The 20,791-nt window shown below is 43.4% G+C and overlaps 3 protein-coding genes across 8 annotated transcripts in view; 1 reads left to right on the plus strand and 2 right to left on the minus strand.

Annotated features, from left to right (window-relative positions):
- OFD1 (OFD1 centriole and centriolar satellite protein) overlaps window positions 1-547 on the minus strand; it is a 61,996-nt gene extending 61,449 nt beyond the window's left edge. Inside the window, exon 1 of the mRNA XM_034756754.1 lies at window positions 437-547. The gene's annotated coding sequence lies outside the window, so the exon portion shown is untranslated. The remainder of the gene's footprint in view (window positions 1-436) is intronic.
- On the plus strand, window positions 499-20,535 carry TRAPPC2 (trafficking protein particle complex 2). 3 transcript variants are annotated; one of them, XR_004643854.1, is made up of 6 exons: window positions 499-701; window positions 2,166-2,276; window positions 4,284-4,428; window positions 5,386-5,471; window positions 8,037-8,201; window positions 20,517-20,535. XR_004643854.1 is itself a non-coding variant. In XM_034756903.1 (5 exons), exons 2-5 carry the CDS (start codon window positions 2,184-2,186, stop codon window positions 8,133-8,135), a joined length of 423 nt encoding a protein of 140 aa, XP_034612794.1. In that variant the 5' UTR covers window positions 499-701; window positions 2,166-2,183; the 3' UTR covers window positions 8,136-10,078. The 3 variants fall into 3 exon arrangements, 1 of the variants encoding a protein (XP_034612794.1); XR_004643853.1 differs by lacking the exon at window positions 20,517-20,535 and adding an exon at window positions 9,454-10,078; XM_034756903.1 differs by lacking the exon at window positions 20,517-20,535 and having other exon boundaries at window positions 8,037-10,078.
- RAB9A (RAB9A, member RAS oncogene family) overlaps window positions 13,330-20,791 on the minus strand; it is a 43,036-nt gene continuing 35,574 nt past the window's right edge. For 3 of the 4 annotated variants that reach the window (XM_034756883.1, XM_034756876.1, XM_034756891.1), the window contains one exon: window positions 13,330-14,577. In XM_034756883.1, coding sequence (XP_034612774.1) covers window positions 13,938-14,543 — 606 coding nt within the window. In that variant the 5' untranslated portion in view covers window positions 14,544-14,577 and the 3' untranslated portion in view covers window positions 13,330-13,937. Of the gene's footprint in view, window positions 14,578-16,023; window positions 16,120-20,791 lie in introns of all 4 variants that reach the window. The other variant, XM_034756869.1, reaches the window with a different exon arrangement.

Consider the following 20,791-nt stretch of genomic DNA (forward strand, 5'->3'; position numbering starts at 1 on the left):
ACCCAAAGGAGGATGCGGCTCCTCACAGAAATACCAGCTGGGGGAGGAGGTCGCAGCCGCGGGCCTGCGCAATCGCCGCGGCTTCACCGCGTGTCCCGTGAGACAGGCAGTTTCGCTAAAGCCCCAGCTCCCGGAGTCAGGGGAACGCTGAGCGCCGGCGACCCCGGGCAGGGGGCGGAGCCCGACCCGGACTGAGCCTAGGAACCGCTAACGGCTACGCGGGGCCCGGCTCCTAGTGGGGGCGATGTCCGGAGGAGCGGGCTCATGCTGACACCGCGGAAATGCGGCCGCCAAGAGCCCCCTCCGGGCAGGGCCGCCGCCGGTGATTTCGGGGCCCCGCACCCGATACTTCAACTAAGGAGCCTCGGCCCCGCCAGGGGGCGCCCCAGTGGGGGAGGGGCTGGCGGCCGGGAGTGCGCGCGACTGCGCAAGTCACCTCGCTGAGCCGCGGCGCCGGCAACGGCACCTGCCTCCAAACTGGGCTAATCGCCGCTTTGCGGCTCAGCCCGGCCCGGCCGTTACCAACCGCCGCCCCCTTGACGGAACCCTCGCGAGAACCGACTGTGATCGATCGCTCTCGCGATACCTGAGAGCGGCTGGGCCCTTCAGAGTGCGGTGATCAGTGGTGACGCCATCAGCTCGCGCCGGATGTTCGGGGACTCCGCGGGGACAGCTTGGTGCAGCGGCGTCTGGACAAGCGGGTGAGCGGCCGGGGGGGGGGTCCCTGCTCCCTCGAGCGTCTGGGCGGACTGAGGCCTGCTCTGTGCCCCTCCCCCTGCCAGGAGCTGCGGTGGAAGTGTCACAATCCTGGGGCGGGGGTCGAATCTGCCCCCCCCCCCTATCCCGCGCGCGATACCGGTGACCAGCGCCACGATCCCTGCCCCCCATTTCCCCGCGGCAGGGGGCAGCGGCTGGCTGCTGCCCCGAGCCTCCCTCGCCCGTGTCTGTCGCCGGCCGCGAATTAACCCCCGCGAGACAGGGGAGGGGCCGCGAAAGTGGAGGGTTAGAGCGATCAGCCGGTCCCGTCCGGCCCCGCTCCGCCCCACCTGCCTGCTTGCGAAGCCCCCTCTCTGCCTCCGTTCCCCGGGTGGGTGTCAGGTGCTCGGTAATCCTCCCCCCAGGCCCGGGAGTGTGAGTCTTTCCTGCAGCTTTCGCGGAGAGCAGAGCCTTCAAAGGAACAGGCACACGTGGCTGGCTGGAAATTGGCATGGGCGGGGAAGGTAGAGCACGAAGCAACTTCCACCTCTGAAACTGGAAAAGATTTCAAGCACACAGTGTCCCTTTTGCTTTGCGCTATTGCAGGGGTGGCCAACCTATGGCTCCGGAGCCACATGCGGCTCTTCAGAAGTTAATATGCAACTCCTTGTATGGGCACCGGTGCCGGGGCTGGAGCTACAGGCACCAACTTTCCAATTGGCCGGGGGGGCTCACTGCTCAACTCCTGGCTCGGGCACAGACCCTGCCCCCAATTCCTACCCACCTTCTCCCCTCAGCCTGCCAGGCCCTCACTCCTTCCCAGAGACTCCTGCATGCCAGAAAACCGCTTATCAGGAAGGATGGGGAGGTGCTGATCTGCAGGGCTGCCGGTGGGTGGGAGGCACTGGGAGCAGGGTGAGAGAGCCTGTGGGGGGCTGTGACGTATTACTGTGGCTCATTGATAAATTCTGGCTCCTGCTCAGGTTGGATACCCCTGCACTACTGTCTTGTTTATTACCATACTAGAATTTCACACTTTTGGACAAAAGATAGATTAGGCCTCAATCTTGTAACAACTCACTGAGTGCTTAACTTAATATACTGTTATTGGATAGAAGTTAGTGGAACTATTACACTAAAACGAAGCAAATCATTAGTCACTGCAGGAGCAAGTCCATATTTACTTTCACTTTTGGTTGTCGTTACTAGCCACCTACACCTTCAGGGTGTGGTATGCTAGCAAAATTTTCTAAGAATTAGATTGCAATGGAATGTTTAAATATATACAAATGTCTTAAGTTTGTAAAACTCTTACAAAATCTTGTTTACCTAAACTATTTGACATGGTTTCTTCTTAATATACAATATAATTTTGTATTAGCTGACTCTTTTTTAGGACTCTTCTGAATGCATTTACATTTCATGTGTCTGGAAGCATTTGTAAAGCATGTCTTTTCTTTCTTGGAAAGGACATTATTTTGAAGACAATGTCTGGAAGTTTCTACTTTGTAATAGTTGGTCATCATGATAATCCAGTATTTGAAATGGAATTTCTACCTTCTGGAAAAGTGGAGTCCAAGGTTTGTGGATTTTGATAATACTTTGTATATCTATAGCTGTTTCTATTTGTTGAACATTCATTACAAACATGAATTACTATAGTCTCACCACAACCCTTTGAGGTAACTAGTATTGTTACTGCTTGTACAGAAAACTTTTGGCAGAGCAGGAGATAGAAACCATAGCTCCTGACTCTTTCTATGCATTAAACACCAGACCATTCTGTCTCTCCAGAATGCATACATTTCTGTTTTGAATCGAGTATGTACTACTAATAGTTGCTGCTTGATGTATGTTACATGCTATCCTTGATTTATTTCACCACCTCCATAGTGCAGCTATGTGATGTCACTCACTGTTCTAGAGGATAGTGCAGAGGATTAAGTTTAGAGTTGTACTCTAATATTTTTTTTGACTTTTAAATATTAATATTACAGCACAAAGTTAATACCACTGGCTTTAGTTTCTATTTAAATGATAATCCTTTGTTATTTTTTTTAAACTGGGTAAGGTCTGACTAAGGTTTCCAAAGTATTTCCTGATCGAGTAGCTTTATAAATAAATACAGGTTAGAAAATGTATAATATAATGGCTCCAATGAGGATAGAACACACATACCATGATGATGGGTGCATAAAGGAAAAAAAAAAAGCATAGAGTACAGAGCTGAAATGAAAAGGGGGTTTTAATAATGAGTTTAATTTGCATTATTGATTAGTATCTTCAATATATCCTTAAACAGAGCTTTTTAGATGTATAGTCATGCTGAAATGCATCTAACAATTGCGTAAACTTCATTTTTTGCACTCTAAAATTAAAATGGTTTGAAGCAGGCAAGCATAATCTCGGGTCACATTTTAATAATAAATTATAAACTTCTTGAGAATATAATTGCACTAAATTAGAGAGAGCCAATGATATTGGTACCTCTTGGCAAATAGCCTCTGCTTCTGGATAACAACACTTTGCATAGACCAACAAATTCTGCACAGACTTGCAGCCTGTAAAATCTCATTGAGCTAAATGGTTTGCATGGAATGTATTGTAAATCAGCACGGAATTTGGCTTTGTAAAGTCCTTGATTTTTGTCTGTTACTCAGTAATGACAAGTAAGTATAGTTGTAGATAGGTGGACTGCTGTTAAGTGCAGACCTGCAGATAAGACATTAAGCCAAGGACCCTACTGCCTGTCTCTAGTGGTTGCTAAAGGTTCCACGGCACACTTTCAAAAAACAAGAGATAAGCCCCATATATTGGCCATAGTCTGTGTTATAAAGTAGGGCACTTTCTCCCTTCTGTTTTTTTTTCCCTTTCCTCTTCCCACTGGCTGGGAAGGAAGGAAGGATGATACTCTTTGCTTCCAATGAATCTATTTTCCTTCCAAATTTTACTCTTCCTATAATACGTGAGCAGATCAGAAAATGGAGAAAACCACAAGGAATGGAGCAGACCTGTGGGTGCGAGAGCAGCATGTGAGCAGTATTCCCTCACTCTAGGGTATGCTGGAAGGACAGCCACAGTTTCTAAACTGTTGGACATGTAGGGAATGGTCTTGGCCAGCTCTTCTTTTCAGTAAACCATTTTTTAATATTCTAGGATGAGAGAACTGCTAAGCACATAATTGCATTTACTTACATAGTCACTGCACTGTTGGGGATGAATTCAGCTGTGGCATTAAGTGAATGCCATTCCTATTTATCATAGAGGGAGTTGCACTTATTTACACCTGTGATATCTAATCCTAGGATCTATTGCACAATACTTTCAGTAAAATGGACTGTATTAAAAACAAAACCCTAGTTCTTCTCTGTTTTCTGATGCCCTGTTGTCTTTCACTTCTGCCACCAATGTATTGGGAATATATCTTATTGTATTTGTATTTCATTAAAGACCATGTTATATGTTGCAGAAGAAAGGTTGAGGGTACAAACTGTAAGAAAAAGTACAGCTATTACAGCAGCTGGTAGATTATTCTTATTTAGGTTTTACTTGTATGAAATGGCTCCTTCTGTTTTCCACGATATCAGGATGATCATCGTCATCTCAACCAGTTCATAGCTCATGCTGCTCTTGACCTAGTAGACGAGAACATGTGGCTGTCTAACAACATGTACCTGAAGACAGTGGACAAATTTAATGAATGGTTTGTTTCTGCTTTTGTCACTGCAGGACATATCCTTTCTCTGTATTTATTCACTTTTGCCAGCAAGTGATAAGTTAAATGAAGCAATTCTAGAGCAGAACTAATTCTGCTGTTTTTACTGGAAGGTAGGTTAGAGATAGTACCCAACATCTGGATGAAGTTTGTCAGAGGCAGATCACTTCTAAAAAGATGGGACTAAGTGGGAGGGACAGCAATGGATCTTAATCTGGTGAGGGGGTGGGGAGGGCAGAAGAAATGCCCTAAGGGGGATTGCCCTGAGCAGATAAATAAGTTTTATAAAGATACTACCAGGAGAGGAACAATATAGAGGTCTGTTCCTGCCCATACAGTTTTCTCTAATTCCAACCCCTTTTTGAAAGCTGCAAATAAGAGGCTTGGATATAACTATACATGCCTGTTGTTGGTGGTCTCTACACATCCAGTAAAAATGGATATTTTTTTCAGGTCATTTAGATGTACAGACTTGATTTGAATATTAGAAACCAGATGTTAATTGCCACGTATGTTGTAAATATAGTGATTGTATTTGTTTGACAATCTGTTCTAATTTCAGGTACATGGAAACATTACTTTGTATTTATTTATTTTTAAATTCTCTTCAAAATCGGGATATTCTTTACAAAATAAAGACTTGAATGAGGGAGTAACACTTCTTGCTCCCAAAAGCATGGGAAGTTTAATTAATAGATTGAAATTTAATGCTTCCTACAGTTAATGTGCCTGGAGATCCCTCTTTAAATTCTAGCTTCCAAAGAACACTGTCTTGCATATATAAAATTCAGGTGTAAGCATTTGCTGCATTGAGCTGTGAGTGCTTGCCGCAATCAAATACCATGTCAGATTTTTCATTAGTTTTGCAAATTTAGTGTTGGTTATAAAACTACTTAGAGGGAAGGAAGAGCAGAGAGTCACTAATAGTTAATCTTAAATTTTTGGAAGGAAAATTGCTTCCTTAATTGTTCCACATATGAGATTTATTATGCTTCATGATGTAAGACAAGAAGATGGAATTAAAAACTTCTTTAGTGATGTCTATGACTTGTATATAAAGGTAAGAATTATCTTCTTATAATTTTGTGTAAAATTTTACAGTGTGTTCTACCATACACACTTAAGCAATGTCTACATTAGGGAAACTTTCCAAAATTTCCCACCATTGCCACAGGTGCAGCTGTACTAGAGTTAATCACACTGGAAGCCCTATCTAGACCAAGCCCTGTAGCCAGAGCAGTTAACACTGTGTCTATTAGATTTGATCTTAGCAGGTTTAATTCACACAGCATTATAAGCAGTTCTGGCCATGGGGAGGCCTTCATTTCTGAGTGAAGGTATTATCACTAAGAGCCAAATTTAGGGGTGTAAATTGCATCTTCTCAACTCCTTGGGTAAATTTAGTGATGATACATTAGAGGTTGAAAGTCTAAGGGAGTTTGTGTGACTGAATACATCCTGTATTCACCCCTTACATGCTGTTGTAATAATCTTTGTACAAAATATGCCTTGTGAGGTATCATTTTGAAACTAATAACTCATTGGTCAATAATATAATAAAATGTATGTACACAATGTGTATTAAGAGTTATGAACATAAGATGAAATTATGGCTAGGTGTGTTTACCAAACAAGTCTGGGGAGAGAGTAAATTTGTTCCTCAAAGACAAAGGAAAAGCTGACACCCTCTACTCAGGTTTCATCAAAGTTGATGAGCAGCCACTTGTCAGGTGGCCATTCATTGGCAATGAAGAGGGTCAGGAACAGATCAATCTGCATGTTAGCAAGCAAACTGTAGAGACTCTTTTACCAAAGGGGGACTAGACTACAAAAATGTGGGGGAAAAACATCCCCCTGATCTCTCTCTCTCTCTCTTTCGCACATACTTTTTCACTTAAGATGAGAAAGGAAGTGGCACTTTAACTTTGGGTGGGGGTAGGGTGGCCAACTTTCTAAGGGCTGAAAACTGGATCCCCCTGAGGCTCCAATCTTGCTCTGCCTCCCTGGAGGCCCCCTTCCTGCTCCCCCTCTCCGCCCTTCGCTCGTTGCCCTCAACTCCAGTATGAACAGCCCCAAGGGACTTGCAAACCCCAGCTTCAACAGGCAACTTGGAAGTGCAGATCAGAAGAGCTCTGCAGCCAGGCAGCACCACTGGCGAGCTAGGACATCACCCTCCGGTAGGGCAGCCTCTGCCTCCCTCTGTGTTGCCTGCCCAGTAGCGCTCTTCCCTGCCCATTCAAGTCCACCCTGCCCCAGAGCTGCCTGAGAACGTAGCCGGGGGAAGCACTGGTGGTGGGGCAGCTCACATTCATTCTGTACCTGCTGGCAGCCTTACCCCCCTCACCATGGGCCCCCACACTCTGTCCTCTGCTGCAGCCCTGCAAACCATGCTCCTCAGCGGGGCTGCCCAAGGTGCATGTGTGTTGCTGCCGCTTCAGGACCAGGCAACAGGCTGTCACTTCCCTCCTACCTGCAGTAACTGGACTTTGTGTCTCATCAGTACATCTGACCACACACTGCCAGATCCCCTTTTTGACCGGACTTTCCAGTCGATAACCAGACACCTGGTTATCCTAGGCAGGGGGAGGATCCTGGCGTGGGATTTTAGTGAGCGATATTACTGGGAGCATGCAGTAAGGATTTTACCTTGAGCCAAGTCTACTCTGTTAAATTTAGGTACTAGGAATCATTTTATCTTTATTTTTCTTGTAACCATTTGTGACTTCAACATCTTATATTTCTACTCACTTAAAGAGATACATTTTAACTTTTTATTTTTAATCAAAACTAATCCAGTGTTTAAACTGAACTGTTTAGGTAACTCCAGTTAAAGTAGCAAACAGTTGCATATTGACCCCCTTACAAGGGCAAGAGGCCTCTAATATCTGAACTGCCCTGTAGAGGGCTGGACAGTTCAGAACACACATTTTGGGGGAAAATTCAGGACTGGGTGTGTGGTGGGGGTCAGTCACCCTGCAAGTAGTAACTGAGGCTGCTGGCAGCCAGTGTGTTACTGGAGTGTTCTTGGCAGGCTGCTGGGGTCAGAGTTGCTGGACTAAGGCTGTAGCTATACACAGACACTCAGGGTTTGACCTGCATGTTGTTTGTGAGAGGCCCAGCTTGGGAGCTACAATAGAAGGCATTGTGAGGCATCCACAGTTGTGGGGCAGGTGTTCACAGCCCCTCACTGGGCTGGATTGCACCCCAGTTTGTCTAAACTCTTATAATATACACATAGGGGTGGGAGGCATCAGATGTAAATTACAGCATCTTAGATTTGCCTCTCAGCTTGGTCAAATTAGTATTAAGGTATGGAGAAAGAACTAATATTTGTGGTCTGATAACTGTCTTTATTTAAACAAATAATACCATATCTTATTAAAATGGTTCCAGCAGCTGCCATGGTACACTGAGGGGAAGAAAGTCACCTGAGCCTCAGAGCAACGCCAGTTTAAACAGAAATCTCCCGTAATATCACTAGGGATTTCTGCTTAAAAACGGGTGCTAAGGTTCAATGCAGAGCTTTTAGTAATTTGTTTTCCAAGAGCTGAAAAATACTAATTATTTGTTTCTTTGTAGTTCAAAACAGTCTGTTTATTGATGAGTCTCTCTCCTTTTTCCTCAGTTTGCAATGAATCCATTCTATGAACCCAATTCTCCTGTTCGATCGAGTGCATTTGACAGAAAAGTGCAATTTCTTGGGAAAAAACATCTTTTAAGCTGAATACTTTTAAATAGACTTTATTGTACCTTCATGAATATCTGAACTGTAATTAACTTAAATAACCTGGTAAGTTTTCAGCATGTTTGACATCTTTTTGAAGATTTAAGACAAATCAGATGCCCCATAATTTTTTTCCAGTGACAACTAAAAACCAGTTGAGCTTTTGGGGTTATGAGAAATACTATAAAAATCCTTCCAGGTGCCATGTGTTAAAGTGTTTAAACAAACAAGTCAGTATAAACAGTGGTAGTAAATCAATTGCTGTATTCCAAAGTTAGAGGCATCAGTATATCATGGTTGCCTTATCACTTCAGAGATGAAAAGCAGATCTCTTCTGTTTATGTAGCCTGTTGGAAAGAAATCCGATCTAAATGCAAAAAAGCTTGTGGGGGTGGGGGGTATATTTCACAATTATATGACTTAGCACCAAGAAGAGGGAAGTTCTTAATTGTTAGATCTAAAGGGAGAAATATTGGTTAACTTAGGAAGATTAAAGCTTGCTATGTTTGTCACAGTCCTTAAATAGGAAACTCTTGCACAGCACAATACCAGACTAATTCCCCCCTCCCCCTGTCATGTGAGCCACAGAGCTGCATCCCAGAATGCTGTGGTTAAAGAAACATCTGGGGCTAGTACTTAAGACCTTGCAATACTATTTTCCAGTAAGTCAGCAACTCTCAATCTGCTTTTTTTTAATAAGATCAAAACTGCTGAACAATGTACTGCATGGTTGATGCAAGGATCCTATACCTGCACATCGGGCCAATGAAGGAATAAAGAAAATATATCAAAAGATTTACAGACATTCTTCCCTAACTTAAGCTGTTTCTTTTCAGGACAGTGCTTAATCATATATCTAAGTTCTATTGAAGTAAATAGAAGTTGAGTGTTGAAGCGCCCTCCTGAATAGGGAACTTGAACTATTTTTTGAGGTTGTTTAGGGTGCAAGGCAGAGTTTGGACCATTCTGTTTACTATTCAGCACTACAAAATATAGTAACTTTTGCAAGCAGGTATCTTTTTATACTGTCATTCCAAAATATTGTATAATTTTAAAATGAATAGCATAATACAGAAAGCAGATACACAGCTAAATAATGCTAAGATACTTTGGTTCAGTTTACAGTACATGTCCATTATTTTGCACATTATATAAACTGATTTCTCTTAGCATTGGCTTATTAAATATGTGAAAGACCTCAAAAGTGACTGAAGACCTGGTTGTTTCAGAAACATTTTGTATTGTCCATTTAAATTGTTTTAGCTGTATATTTATCCAAGCCTCATTTTAAGAGCTGCTTATTTCTAAAATGTCCCAGGAAAAATGGAAGATATCAAGAGGTCCTGCTATTTCTTTCAAATAATTTTATTTGACATGGCATGGTGTGAACACTCCAACTGCACATATACTACAAATGAGTTGAAAGGAGATCATTTTATGATGTGATTAAAAGATGTCTCCCCCCCCCCCCCCCATGAGGACATCCTTGCTCCATTGGTGCTTATAGATTTGTATAATAAAGCTCTGTGGTTTTGACAGGCTGCTGTATCACAGTAGATGTAAAAGGTAAAATCTGAAACCAACAGGTAAAGATTCTGAAGACAATTTAATCTTAAGCTTTTGAAAAAAATCAGTATAAGTGGAAAACTGGTCTTGTTTTGATAGGAGACAGTTTTTCAAATATATTTCAAATGAGAAATCAAACTTCTTAGCACATTGTTTAACATGACTTTATTACTAAGATAAGCTGTTGGTTTGTTGAACCTATTCTTTTCACTCCAGAGTCTAAAGCTCCAATGGCAATTATTTTACTTTAACTTCTGTACATAGCAGATAGTATTTTAGTATACAGTTACAGTACGGCTAGTTTGTATATGTATTGTTTCAGATTTAAAATTTCCCAGTGCTTTGTTAAAAAATAAAATACCCCGACATTGTTTGAATGAGGCCTTCTCGGCCCAAAGCATTCCTTTGTTTGCTGAGAATGCATGTATGGGGCTATAGGGTTTTTCTTGTGGTATACAGTAGAACCTCAAAGATACAAACACCAGATTTACAGACTCACCAGGCTACTGGACACCATGTGAAACCATGAAGCAGCAGAGCAAAAAAAAAAAAAAAAAAAGTAAATACTCTACTGTGTCTGTATTGCATCTTCAAGATAGGCACAACTAGGCTGCCAGCCTGAGGCAGTGGGGTCTGCATTGCTTTCACTGCTGCCCCTGCCAGGAAGGGGACACACTATTTTACCCCTTGATCCTCCTCTCTCTTCCCCCAGTGGATAAGCTGTTTTCTCTCCTCCCCCACCCGCCAGCAAGAGGACAAGCTTGCAAACTTATACTAGGCTGAGTAGGGAGCTCAGCTGCTGGATCAGCGTTATGAACATTCCAGAGTTACAGACAACCTCCATTCCCACAGTGTCTGTAACACCTGAGGTTCCACTGTAGTTAAATATTTGTTACCTTGTCAAACACACAAACCCTTCCTTTTAGTGCAGGGGTTCTCAAACTAGGGGTTGGGACCCCTCAGAGGGTCACAAGGTTATTACATGGGGGGGGCACAAGCTGTCAGCCTCCACCCCACACCCTGCTTTTCCTCCAGCATTTACAATGGTGTTAAATATATAAAAAGGTGTTTTTAATTTATAAGGGAGGGTCGCACTCATAGGCTTGCTATGTGAAAGGGGTCACCAGTACAAAAGTTTGAGAACCACTGTTTTAGTGCATTAACATACTTACTGAGTACATCTTTGAATGTTAACAAAAGTGCATAGTTCAAATCTGTCAGCATGTATCACACGAGGTGCTCATGGGCTTAAAACTGGATGGAATCCATTGAATAGTAGTGTCAGGTGTGGTCACGTGTCCTGTACCACTTCATGCTTCCACACAAAGGCATGAAAGAGAGAGTGCCTGCCTTCCTCCTCCACTTTTCTCTGACCATCCATGGCAGTGAAGTGGAACCCAGAGGCGTCGGACCTGCTAGTGTTTGCTAACCTTTGTTTTTCAATGATCTGTTTGAAGATTGTCATTAAAACCGACAGTCAAATTAGACTGTCAGAAACTAAACTAGTTCAACAACTTCCTTGTACTTCAGGATCACATATCTTGCACCAAACACCATGCCTCATGGCAGACCATGCTGTCCAGATTCAGACCCTGTCCATCCTGCTCACAAATGGCCATGGTCACTGCCTGATCTGACTGAGGGAAAGCCCCTTCCCAAACAGATGATTGGTCATTCCTTTTCCTCTAGAATACAGAATTCCAGGGACACTTATCTCAAACTGCATCAATTAGCACAGTCTGAGGATTGCTCTGTTCCTGAGGAAGCAGTAACTGCCGAACGGGAGCCAAAAAAAGGTCATCCTTTGCTAGAGCCTCTCAAGCAGACAATCCACACCACTCTGGCAAGAGGAAAGGCATAAAAAAGGATAGTGAAAACAAAAATAGCAGTAACCTTTTCATTGACCCTGGTACTGACAGACCTGGAGCTCCTGCCCCCAACTCTGAAATTCATCATATTGAGGCTAGGCCAGATGGAGCAGAAGTGCAGCTCTAAAAATCACTTGGGCTTCTCACAAGGAGGGTCCAAAATAAATCCTCCACAAAAAAACCTACAAGCCTATTGCTTCAAGGGCATGCTATGCTAGTGGTCAAGCTTGCATAAGGAAGGACTGGGCAGTGCCAACAATGCCATCTGCCTTACAAGCAGCAGTGCAGAGGATTGAACCCATCACTGTCCTGAGCTACATACTGATGTCCCACCTAATACCTCATCCACATCAAGACCACTGTCGGCACCAGTTCCCTTTGCACGGAGGTCACACGGTGCTACGACATCAGCATTTGACAAAATACTCCTACTCACCTTCACTGAGTTATTTGTTCTTGCCAGCATTGATCAGGGTCCAGGGACCCATTTCCCCTGCCATTGGGAGAGGATCCTTTTTCAGAGATCCATCACAAGCAAAACATGAGGGGAAGCAGATTAGTTAACCTCATACATGTGGCCTTTACCATTACCAGCATTGTACCTTCATGTTTCTCAAAGCAGTTTCCCCTCACCCATCACAAAAGAGGTAACAACATAGGGCTTGAAGGGACATCCTGGGACAGAGTCCAGTCCCCTGCTGTTACAGGCAGCCCTATCATATAATCCCATTTATAAATTTATTAAGATTAACCTCACTAGTTTTAAGGTTTTTTTGCCCTGCTACTTCTATTGAATGGCTGTTCCAAAACCTCACTCTTCTGATTAGCAACCTTCTGACTTTTTCAGCCTAAATCTCACTCACTGTTTGCAGTTTTAGTCAGACCTAGAAGCAGGTAGCAGCCTCAGAACAGGCACCAGAGGAACCTGGCAATCCCTTTCCCCACTGAGAGAGTCATCTTTGCCAGATGAGGCAGCAATAGGAACCCCAACACTGTCATAAGACTGTTACAGAACATTCCAAGACCTTTTAATCCTAGGACATCAACCTGTGATCCAGGAAAAGTCCCATAAGTCACTCCAACTCTCTCACTGGGATAACTTTCCAGCCTAAGTAGAACCACTTACATGGTAACATTTCTTCTACATCACTGCCCCAGAAAGTTAAGAAAAGGCGTATATTTAATAGTAAGGAATGTAAAGGTACAATTCTTTTTAGAAAGTGACTTACCGACAGCATGAGGTTCTATTCTACTGTATTGAATTAACATCTATAACAAGTGGGTTCCGTTTTTTAGTATAGATGATTTTGTAACTACCAGCACTGGAAGTTTATCCTGGGATTTGGCAGTCAAGCAGGGTTACCAGTAATAAAAGGTTCCACACTGCAAGCTATGCTCTCAGGAACAGATGTCCCTGTGTTTGGGGATGTAACTGACTGAAATTTAAGGAAGAAGTTCTGTTATTGCCCATGTCGATCTAAAAGAGAAAGAGCAGGATTCATTAGCTCTACAAGGATAACAGGAGTAAAAACTTATTTGTTGCTTATTTAAGCAGATGAAGCCCTGCTTCTGCACAAGGAGCAGCTCTGTGAACTGAGGGGATGCTTCAGTTGCATACAAGTCAGTTTTCAGCCATACATTAAGTTCCTAGCAACGACATGTGTCTCATTAGCTCTATGGCACAAATGCTGCTTTAAGTAACCTGTTGGCAAAATTCAGCAAGGCTTTAGAAGAACAGATGAAGGGAAAACACACAGACATTAAGTATGCAGGAGGTTTATTTCCTACCTTAAAATCTACAGTAGTTCTAGTGACATTAGGTACTTAATAGCAGAAAATCTAAAGGTTTATATAGAATTAAAAAAAAAAAATCAGATGAAGTACCACTCAGATCAAAAGGAATGTAAGGAGACTGAAGTTCTTTAATAGTTAGAATTATGTTATGAAATGGGTTTTAGTGAACCAAAAATGGAATGCTAATTTCATAAAAATATACACATACATATAAAATTTGTTCCTTGCATTTGAATTACAGAAAAAAACCCAGAAGTAGTGCTTCTAGAACTTTCAAGTTTCTCTGAATTACATTTAAAGTATTTATCATTTGATTTGTTAACTTTGCAAATTACACATTTATATTAAATGAACATTTTTAGCTGACATCTTTCTAAACAGAAGATGCCACTAATTCAGAAACAAGTCACTCACTGAATGGAAGCCTCCCCCACTCCCCAGTAAAGCAGCAGAATGTTACATTTTAATAATATTAGAGTGGAACCCACTTATATTTGAGCTATTACTCCTTTTCTTATTTTTAGAGTAAGTTTGTCAGAACTTTATTGGCAAAAAAAAAAAAAAAATCTAACAGTCAACAGCAAGATGAACTGGGTTTGGGCTTCCGGTGAAGATTTATTGTATCTGTCTGAATCAAGTGATCTGATCTATCTTCAGTAGCAAGAACTCTTCGAACGGCTTCCTCAAAGGCTGCTGCAACATTAGTGGCATCTTTTGCACTAGTCTCGAAATAGGGATGGTTGCCGTTGTTCCTGCACCAGGCCTGGGCTTCTTCTGTAGACACTTGCCTTTCATTTATGTCAATTTTGTTACCCAATATCACAAAAGGAAAACTTTCAGGCTCTTTCACATCTGCATAGTAAATGAATTCTTTTTTCCAGTTACCCAAGTTTTGGAAGCTTTGAGAGTCATCTACACTGAAAGTTAGAAGGCAACAGTCAGAACCTCTATAGAAAGGAGTCCGTAAGCTCCTGAACCGTTCTTGACCTGCCGTGTCCCATATCTGCATTGTAACAAAGTGTCCATCCACTTCCAAATCTTTATTTAAGAACTCCACGCCTATTGTGTGGAACAATTGTGTATCAAACTTGTTAGTGACATATCTGTTCATAAGTGAACTCTTCCCGACTCCACCATCACCTAAGAGTATTACTTTAAGTAGAGATGATTTTGTTGCCATTGTTATGGCAATAGATCCTCCTGATTTCTGAGTCCTGTAACATAAGAGAGACCCTGTTAAGAACAAACATTTTCCCCTTGTGATAAAGACAACTTATTAATTTTGTTAAATATTGAATTGTTTACATACTCATGCACTACCCATAAAGTATTAAGCCCAAGTCACTGCTCACTAAACCTTACATGCAAAAAGAAAAAGGAATTGACTAAATATGTTTGTAATTTTTAAAAGTGTCTAAAAGCACACTTCCCACTGGATAAGAACATAAGAATGGCCAATCTGGGTCAGACCAAAGGTCCATCAAGCCCCGTATCCTGTCTTCCGACAGTGCCCAATGCTAGGTGCCCCAGAGGGAATGAACGGAACAGATAATCAAATGATCCATCCTTTCACCCATTCACAGCTTCTAGCAAACACAGGTTAGGGATACCATCCCTGATCATACTGGCTAATAGCTATTGATGGATTTATCCTCCATGAACGTATCTAGTTCTTTTTTTTAAATCTCAAATGGGGTTTGTGACAGATGGGGCAATTTCCTGGACAAACTTAGTTCAATAAAGTTAAACCTTACTGAATTAAATTAAAATATTTTAGGAGCTCATTATATTAGAAATGCAAATGTGTGTTATTGTGGGACTGTATGTAACTTGTCTAGGAGACATGACTAATGTAAACCTTGGGAAGTGTTATGAATTTCAACTGACTCTTGTAAACAACAAGGTAAGAATAAACTGTTGAGTAGCTTCCCTAGGAAATATTTGGGAGAAGGGAAATGCAAATGCCCACCCACCCACCTTTGGACCGGATCTTTATAGGAGGCTTGCCCTAGGGAGAGGACCGTTGTCTGCAAATTACCTATTCCCAGGATCAAAAGGGCCAAACAGCATAAAGAAGTAACTCAGATTCATGGTGTTCTTGTTCTGAGCAAAAGGAGTTATGAACTTGAACACATGTGGGGCTTGAAGGACTGTTCACCTGGCTGAGCCCTTGTTGGAGTTGGGGTGATCTCCAGTAAGGTTATTAGCACGTTTAGGTTCTTTTATTGTTTTGATATGTTTTCTCTGTAATGCTTTTACTTTCAGAATAAGTGGGCATGGGCTTGCCACAGGTAACTTAACTGTGACAACTGCACGGTTTACCATCTCTGAGGAGAAAAAAAGGCAGGCCTACTTACACATTCTGCCTTTGCTGAGGAATTCACAGTTTAGATAGGGAACTGTGCAGCCTGGAAATACCCTTGTAAGGAGGGAGAGAGAGATGCATGTCTACACTCAAGAAAGATGATGGCTAGGGAGCCAGAAGTCTAAGAGTGGGTGCCCTCACTGGACCATAGAGAGAGAATATAGGTGCCATTACTCTGAACTTTGACAAGGTTATAAAGTGTTTCTTCTTCCAACTATAGTCTGTGTAGTTGTATGAATTAACATACTGATTAGTCACTTCTAGAGACTGGGTTTGAACTCCTTGTTTCACTTACTGGATATTTTTGAACATCTTTTCCCAGGAAATAGTGGAAGCCTGTCCACTTTACAAAACCACCACAGTTAGTCTGCAAGACAGGTGTCAAGTTGGTCTAGATAAAGACCATAATACACAATAAGTCAATTTACATTTATTGAAAACCCTGAGGGGCAAGATAGAGGTAAAGCCAGGCATTTGGAGAGTTCCTGCCTTAATTATTATCTAGCCACTTTTAGTCCCTCATTCCAGTTAGCACCAAAATTCATTTATCTTACATTAATTTGGCAAGAACAGTGGAAGCTTCCTTGTAGAAACAAGGAATATAAATACCAAACATATCTATTTTATTATTTTAAACTGCAGCAAAATGTGAACCACCAGAACAGTTTTCTTAGATCATTCTCATTCAATACTTTACCCTCAGTGTTTGCACTTTGTGTAGAGACTGAAGTTTACTCCTCAGGGAAATCTGCACCACTGCACATATGCAGAATTTATGACTGAATTTATGTGCACAAAAAATTATTTTCTGACAAGGAAGCAAAGGCGAGTGGTCATGCAACCCTCCACAGCAGTATGTTTCGGGTGCCCAGGGCAGCTGGCAGAGAGGCAAATCACTGTGGGGCAGGAGGCAGGTCTGGAGAAGACCTGGCTGGTAGCTCCTACCGTGTGCTGAACTCAGCTGCTAGTCCTGGCTTGGCAAGACAGGACTTCCTCTTCCCCTGCATGGCATCTGGGGCTTGGTCAGACCTACCCCCAGATTTCTCCCCCAGCTGCAGGAAGCTCTGCAAACTCCTCTCCCCACTCGCCTTCCTGCCCTCATCAATCCTTAGCTGCAGGGGGAGGGATCTCTTTACAGGGAGCTGCTCCCCCATCTGCCCAACCCCCATGCATCCAGACCCACTCATACCCAGACCCTCCTGCCAAGCCAAACCCCCCTGCACTCAGAACCCCCCTGAGCCCCACTCCCCCTGCACCACCCCAACAAGCCACCCACACCCAGATCCCCATCCCACCAATCCCCAAACAGCAGCACCTGGATCCCAGGCCCACTCCCCCAGCATCTGGACCCCTCCCACTGAGCCCCAACCATCTTCCCCTGGACCCCCGCAGAGTCCCATTACCATTGCACTCAGAACCCCCACAACAATCCTCTGTGCATCCAGATCCCCTCCATTCCCGGATCCCTCACTGAGCCGCTCATGCCCAGATTACCCCACATAGAACCCTCTCAAACCACACCTGAATCCCCCCACACTAAGCCTCTGCACACTCAGATCCTGCCTTGTTGAGCCTGCCTACCCACAGGGAGGGACAGGGCCCTGGGGTGTTTCTGGGGCAGGCCCGGTTCTTGCACTGTGTCAGGGTTGGGTGCAGCCTCACTGCTGAGTCTGTGTCCTGGGAGGGAGCTGCAGAGTGGTCCCCCATCTATGTCCAGCCAGTGGCCTGTGCTCCCCAATGTCCAGCTGGAGCCTCCAAATTTATTTGACAAATAAAATTTGCAGATTTTGCAGAATATTAAAATACTGTGCACAGAATTTTTAATTTTTGGCACAGAATGCTCTCAGGAGTAGAAGTTCATTAAAAACAGTTATGGGTCTACCTTTTTCTATCTGAGCCAATTCACCCTGCTGCAGAAACATCTTTAGCCACAACAGCTGCAAATGTGTGAGCTCTACCAGACCTTATTCTGCCCACTACAAAACCTTGCTGGAACCATTTACAATGTTTGTCTTAAATATGTTGAGTACAAGAAGTGTAACTGGATTCAAAGTATTGAGGCCACGTCTACATTCAGAATTTTAGCGAGATCCTGCGCTGTTGGCTCAGCACTGGTGCTAGCAAGAATCGGAGTGTTGATATAGATTGGCTGCCAGGATGTTTTCCTCAGTGTCATCCAGACTTGTAAAAAAGCTTCCAGAAGTGTTATAATTATCAATTTAAACACAAAAGAAGTCATAGAAATATTTCTAAAAGCCCACTCCACACTTGAGTTTTAATTCGACATAGCTACAGAACTCAAGGGTGAAAAATTCCCACCTCTGAGCACAATAGCCATGCGGACTTAATCCAGCATAGATTCAGCTAAATTAATGGAAGAATGCTTCCATCAACCTAGATACCAGCAAAGATGTAGTGCTTGGGAAGACTGGGATCCTACAGCAACAGAAAAGCCACTTCCATTGCTGTAGACTATCTACAATATGGGGTTATGCCAGCATACCTACCCCACCATGGCTATGCCGTTTTAGTCCCCATAGTGTAGACATGGCCTAAGGTTCCTATACCAGCCTACCCACTATCCCCATAAATGTATGACAATTAGGAAAGGTCAAACTAGTTCAGCAAAATAAGCACCTGTCTACAAGGTCAGAGTTGGAAAGGCATTAGGATATTCTCCACTCAATCGCTGGAGGTTTTTCCCTTTATACGGCCCACTTGGCCTTTCTTTCTTCCTCCCTAAAAATTACTAAGGACATGAAGTATGCAGTGTAGTTGTAGCCATGTCGGCAGGGCCGGTGCAACATATTAGGTGACCTAGGGCGCTAGCATTTGGACGGTGACCGGATCTTCAGCCGCCCCAGTCATCATTGGCATTTAGACGGAGGGAGCTGGGGCAGGGGGGCACAGGGAGGGCCGCCTGCAGCAAGTAAGTGGGGGGGCGGCATGCAGGGGAACTCCCCGCCTCAGCTCATCTCTGCTCCACCTCCTCCCCTGAGCACACTGCCCCACTCTGCTTCTCTCGCTCCCAGGCTTGCAGCACCAAACAGCTGATTGGCGCCGCAAGCCTGGGAGGCGGGAGAAGTGGAGCAGCAACGGCGTGCTTGGGGAGGAGGCAGAGCAGAGGGGAGCTGGGGCAGGGAGCTGCAAAGATGTTAAGCAATGCATAACTACACAAGAAGTCTATTGAAGTTTATGAAACTACTCACATGTGACCGGGGCTGGATTAATGCAGGGGCTTTAGGGGCTGCAGCCCAGGGCTTCGAGCTAAGGAGGGTCCCACAAAAATAAATCCATAATTATATACAATTCAGTGGTCACCAACCCATCAATCGTGATGGACTGGTCGATCCTGGCGCCTCTGTGAGTTGATCGCAATCTCCGGGCTGCTAAAAGTCCAGCAGCGCTCAAGCAGGCTGCCTTCTTACCGTGGCCCCACGCTGCTCCCGGAAGCAGCCGTCTGCTGGCACATCTCTGCGGCCCCTGGGAGATGGTGGGCGCGGCAGCTCTGTGCGCTGCAGCTCTGTGCGCTGCCCCTGCCCCCAGCACCGTCCCCGCAGCTCCCATTGGCTGGGAACTGGCCAATGGGAGCTGCCGTGGTGGCGCTTCTGGACAGGGGCAGCGCTTGCGGGCAGCGCACGGGGACATGCTGACCCCCTCCCGCCAGAGACACGCAGAGACATGCCAGCAGAAGGCCGCTTCCAGGAGTGGGGTGGGGCTCTGGCAGGCAACCAGTCAGTCAGCCTGCCTGAGCCCTGCTGCGCTGCTGGCCAGGAGCCGCTTGTGGCAGGGGGGATAAAAATCAATGATTTAAAAAAAAAAATTGGATTTTTTTTAAGAATTTGCTTTTTGAGGATAATAGTTTTAATTAAGATACATTATAGCTCAAAGATATCTCATCATGGAATAGGGATTATAAATTCTAAGTCTATAATATGAGAATATATTCATGTAATGTTTAAGAAAAGTTTTGTAAATGAATTCCAATAGTTCATGGATTAGGGACCCAATTTTATGGGGTTCCAGGGTCTTCTGTATAGATTATTTAGGTTAATCTTTCTATCTACTCAATGGGACTCAGTGCTCAGTCTAGAAGATACCATCAGAGATGCTTAGTTTTGCAGTTCTCAAACTGTGGATTTGTGTCTTCAGAGATAACAATCTTGTTAACAGCAAAAAATGTTTAAGTAAATATATATTTAGAAGTGAGAAATAACAGACCTCAACCCTATTGTCCCTCTGCAAATTTGTGTACAGGGAGTCAATCCCTTACCCCTCTCTAAAAGTGCAAAGTTTCAAAAAATTCAATGAATAGAAGATTGTTGGGGGTGGAATAGATCTGGACAAGGAGATCTACAAGTCTGGAGATAAATGTGAGAAGGGAGGGAGAGGCAGTAGAAACAAAAGTGAAACTTTTTGAGCAGCATATTCCAGAAGTCTTGAGGTCTTTTTGAGTGTAGCCTTCATTGATTTGAGATCTACCATACCATTCCTTCACTAGAAGGGAAAACCTATAATGGCTGCAGCCTGTAAAAGAGACCCAAGTTTGGGAATAAGAACCATTCAAGAAATATATGTTTGTTGATGAGGTTTTAAAAAAAGTCACACCAGTGGACTGGTGGAAGTCACTTAAGCACTTGGACTGTTGAAGTGATAATCTCACTTTTAACAGCAGTAGCTTCTTCTGCGGGTGTAGAAAGTCCAAAGAGAGAAAATATTCTAATTCATTCCAAATTGAGAAATTGTTTGGGACCTGAAAAAGCAGGAAAGCTTGTTTTTCTTTTCCAGATTATGAACAAACAGGAAAATGAAGGTGAAGACAACTGAGTTAGCTGCAGAAGCCAATATTTTAAGTTTCTCATGTTGACCTGGCTGACACAGTCAATTTAATTTTTTTTTAAATATTTCATTTAACTATTTTAGTTTAAAACCATTAACAAAAACAAAACTGATTTTAAAAAACTTGAATGTTTAACTAAATTTAAAAATTCGTATGCTTGTTTTGTTAAAATATTTTATGTTTGCTGTTGAAGAAAAAATCCAGAATACATAACAACATTGTT

The sequence above is a fragment of the Trachemys scripta genome, chromosome 1 (assembly GCF_013100865.1).
Source record: "Trachemys scripta elegans isolate TJP31775 chromosome 1, CAS_Tse_1.0, whole genome shotgun sequence".
NCBI classification, from domain to species: domain Eukaryota; kingdom Metazoa; phylum Chordata; order Testudines; family Emydidae; genus Trachemys; species Trachemys scripta.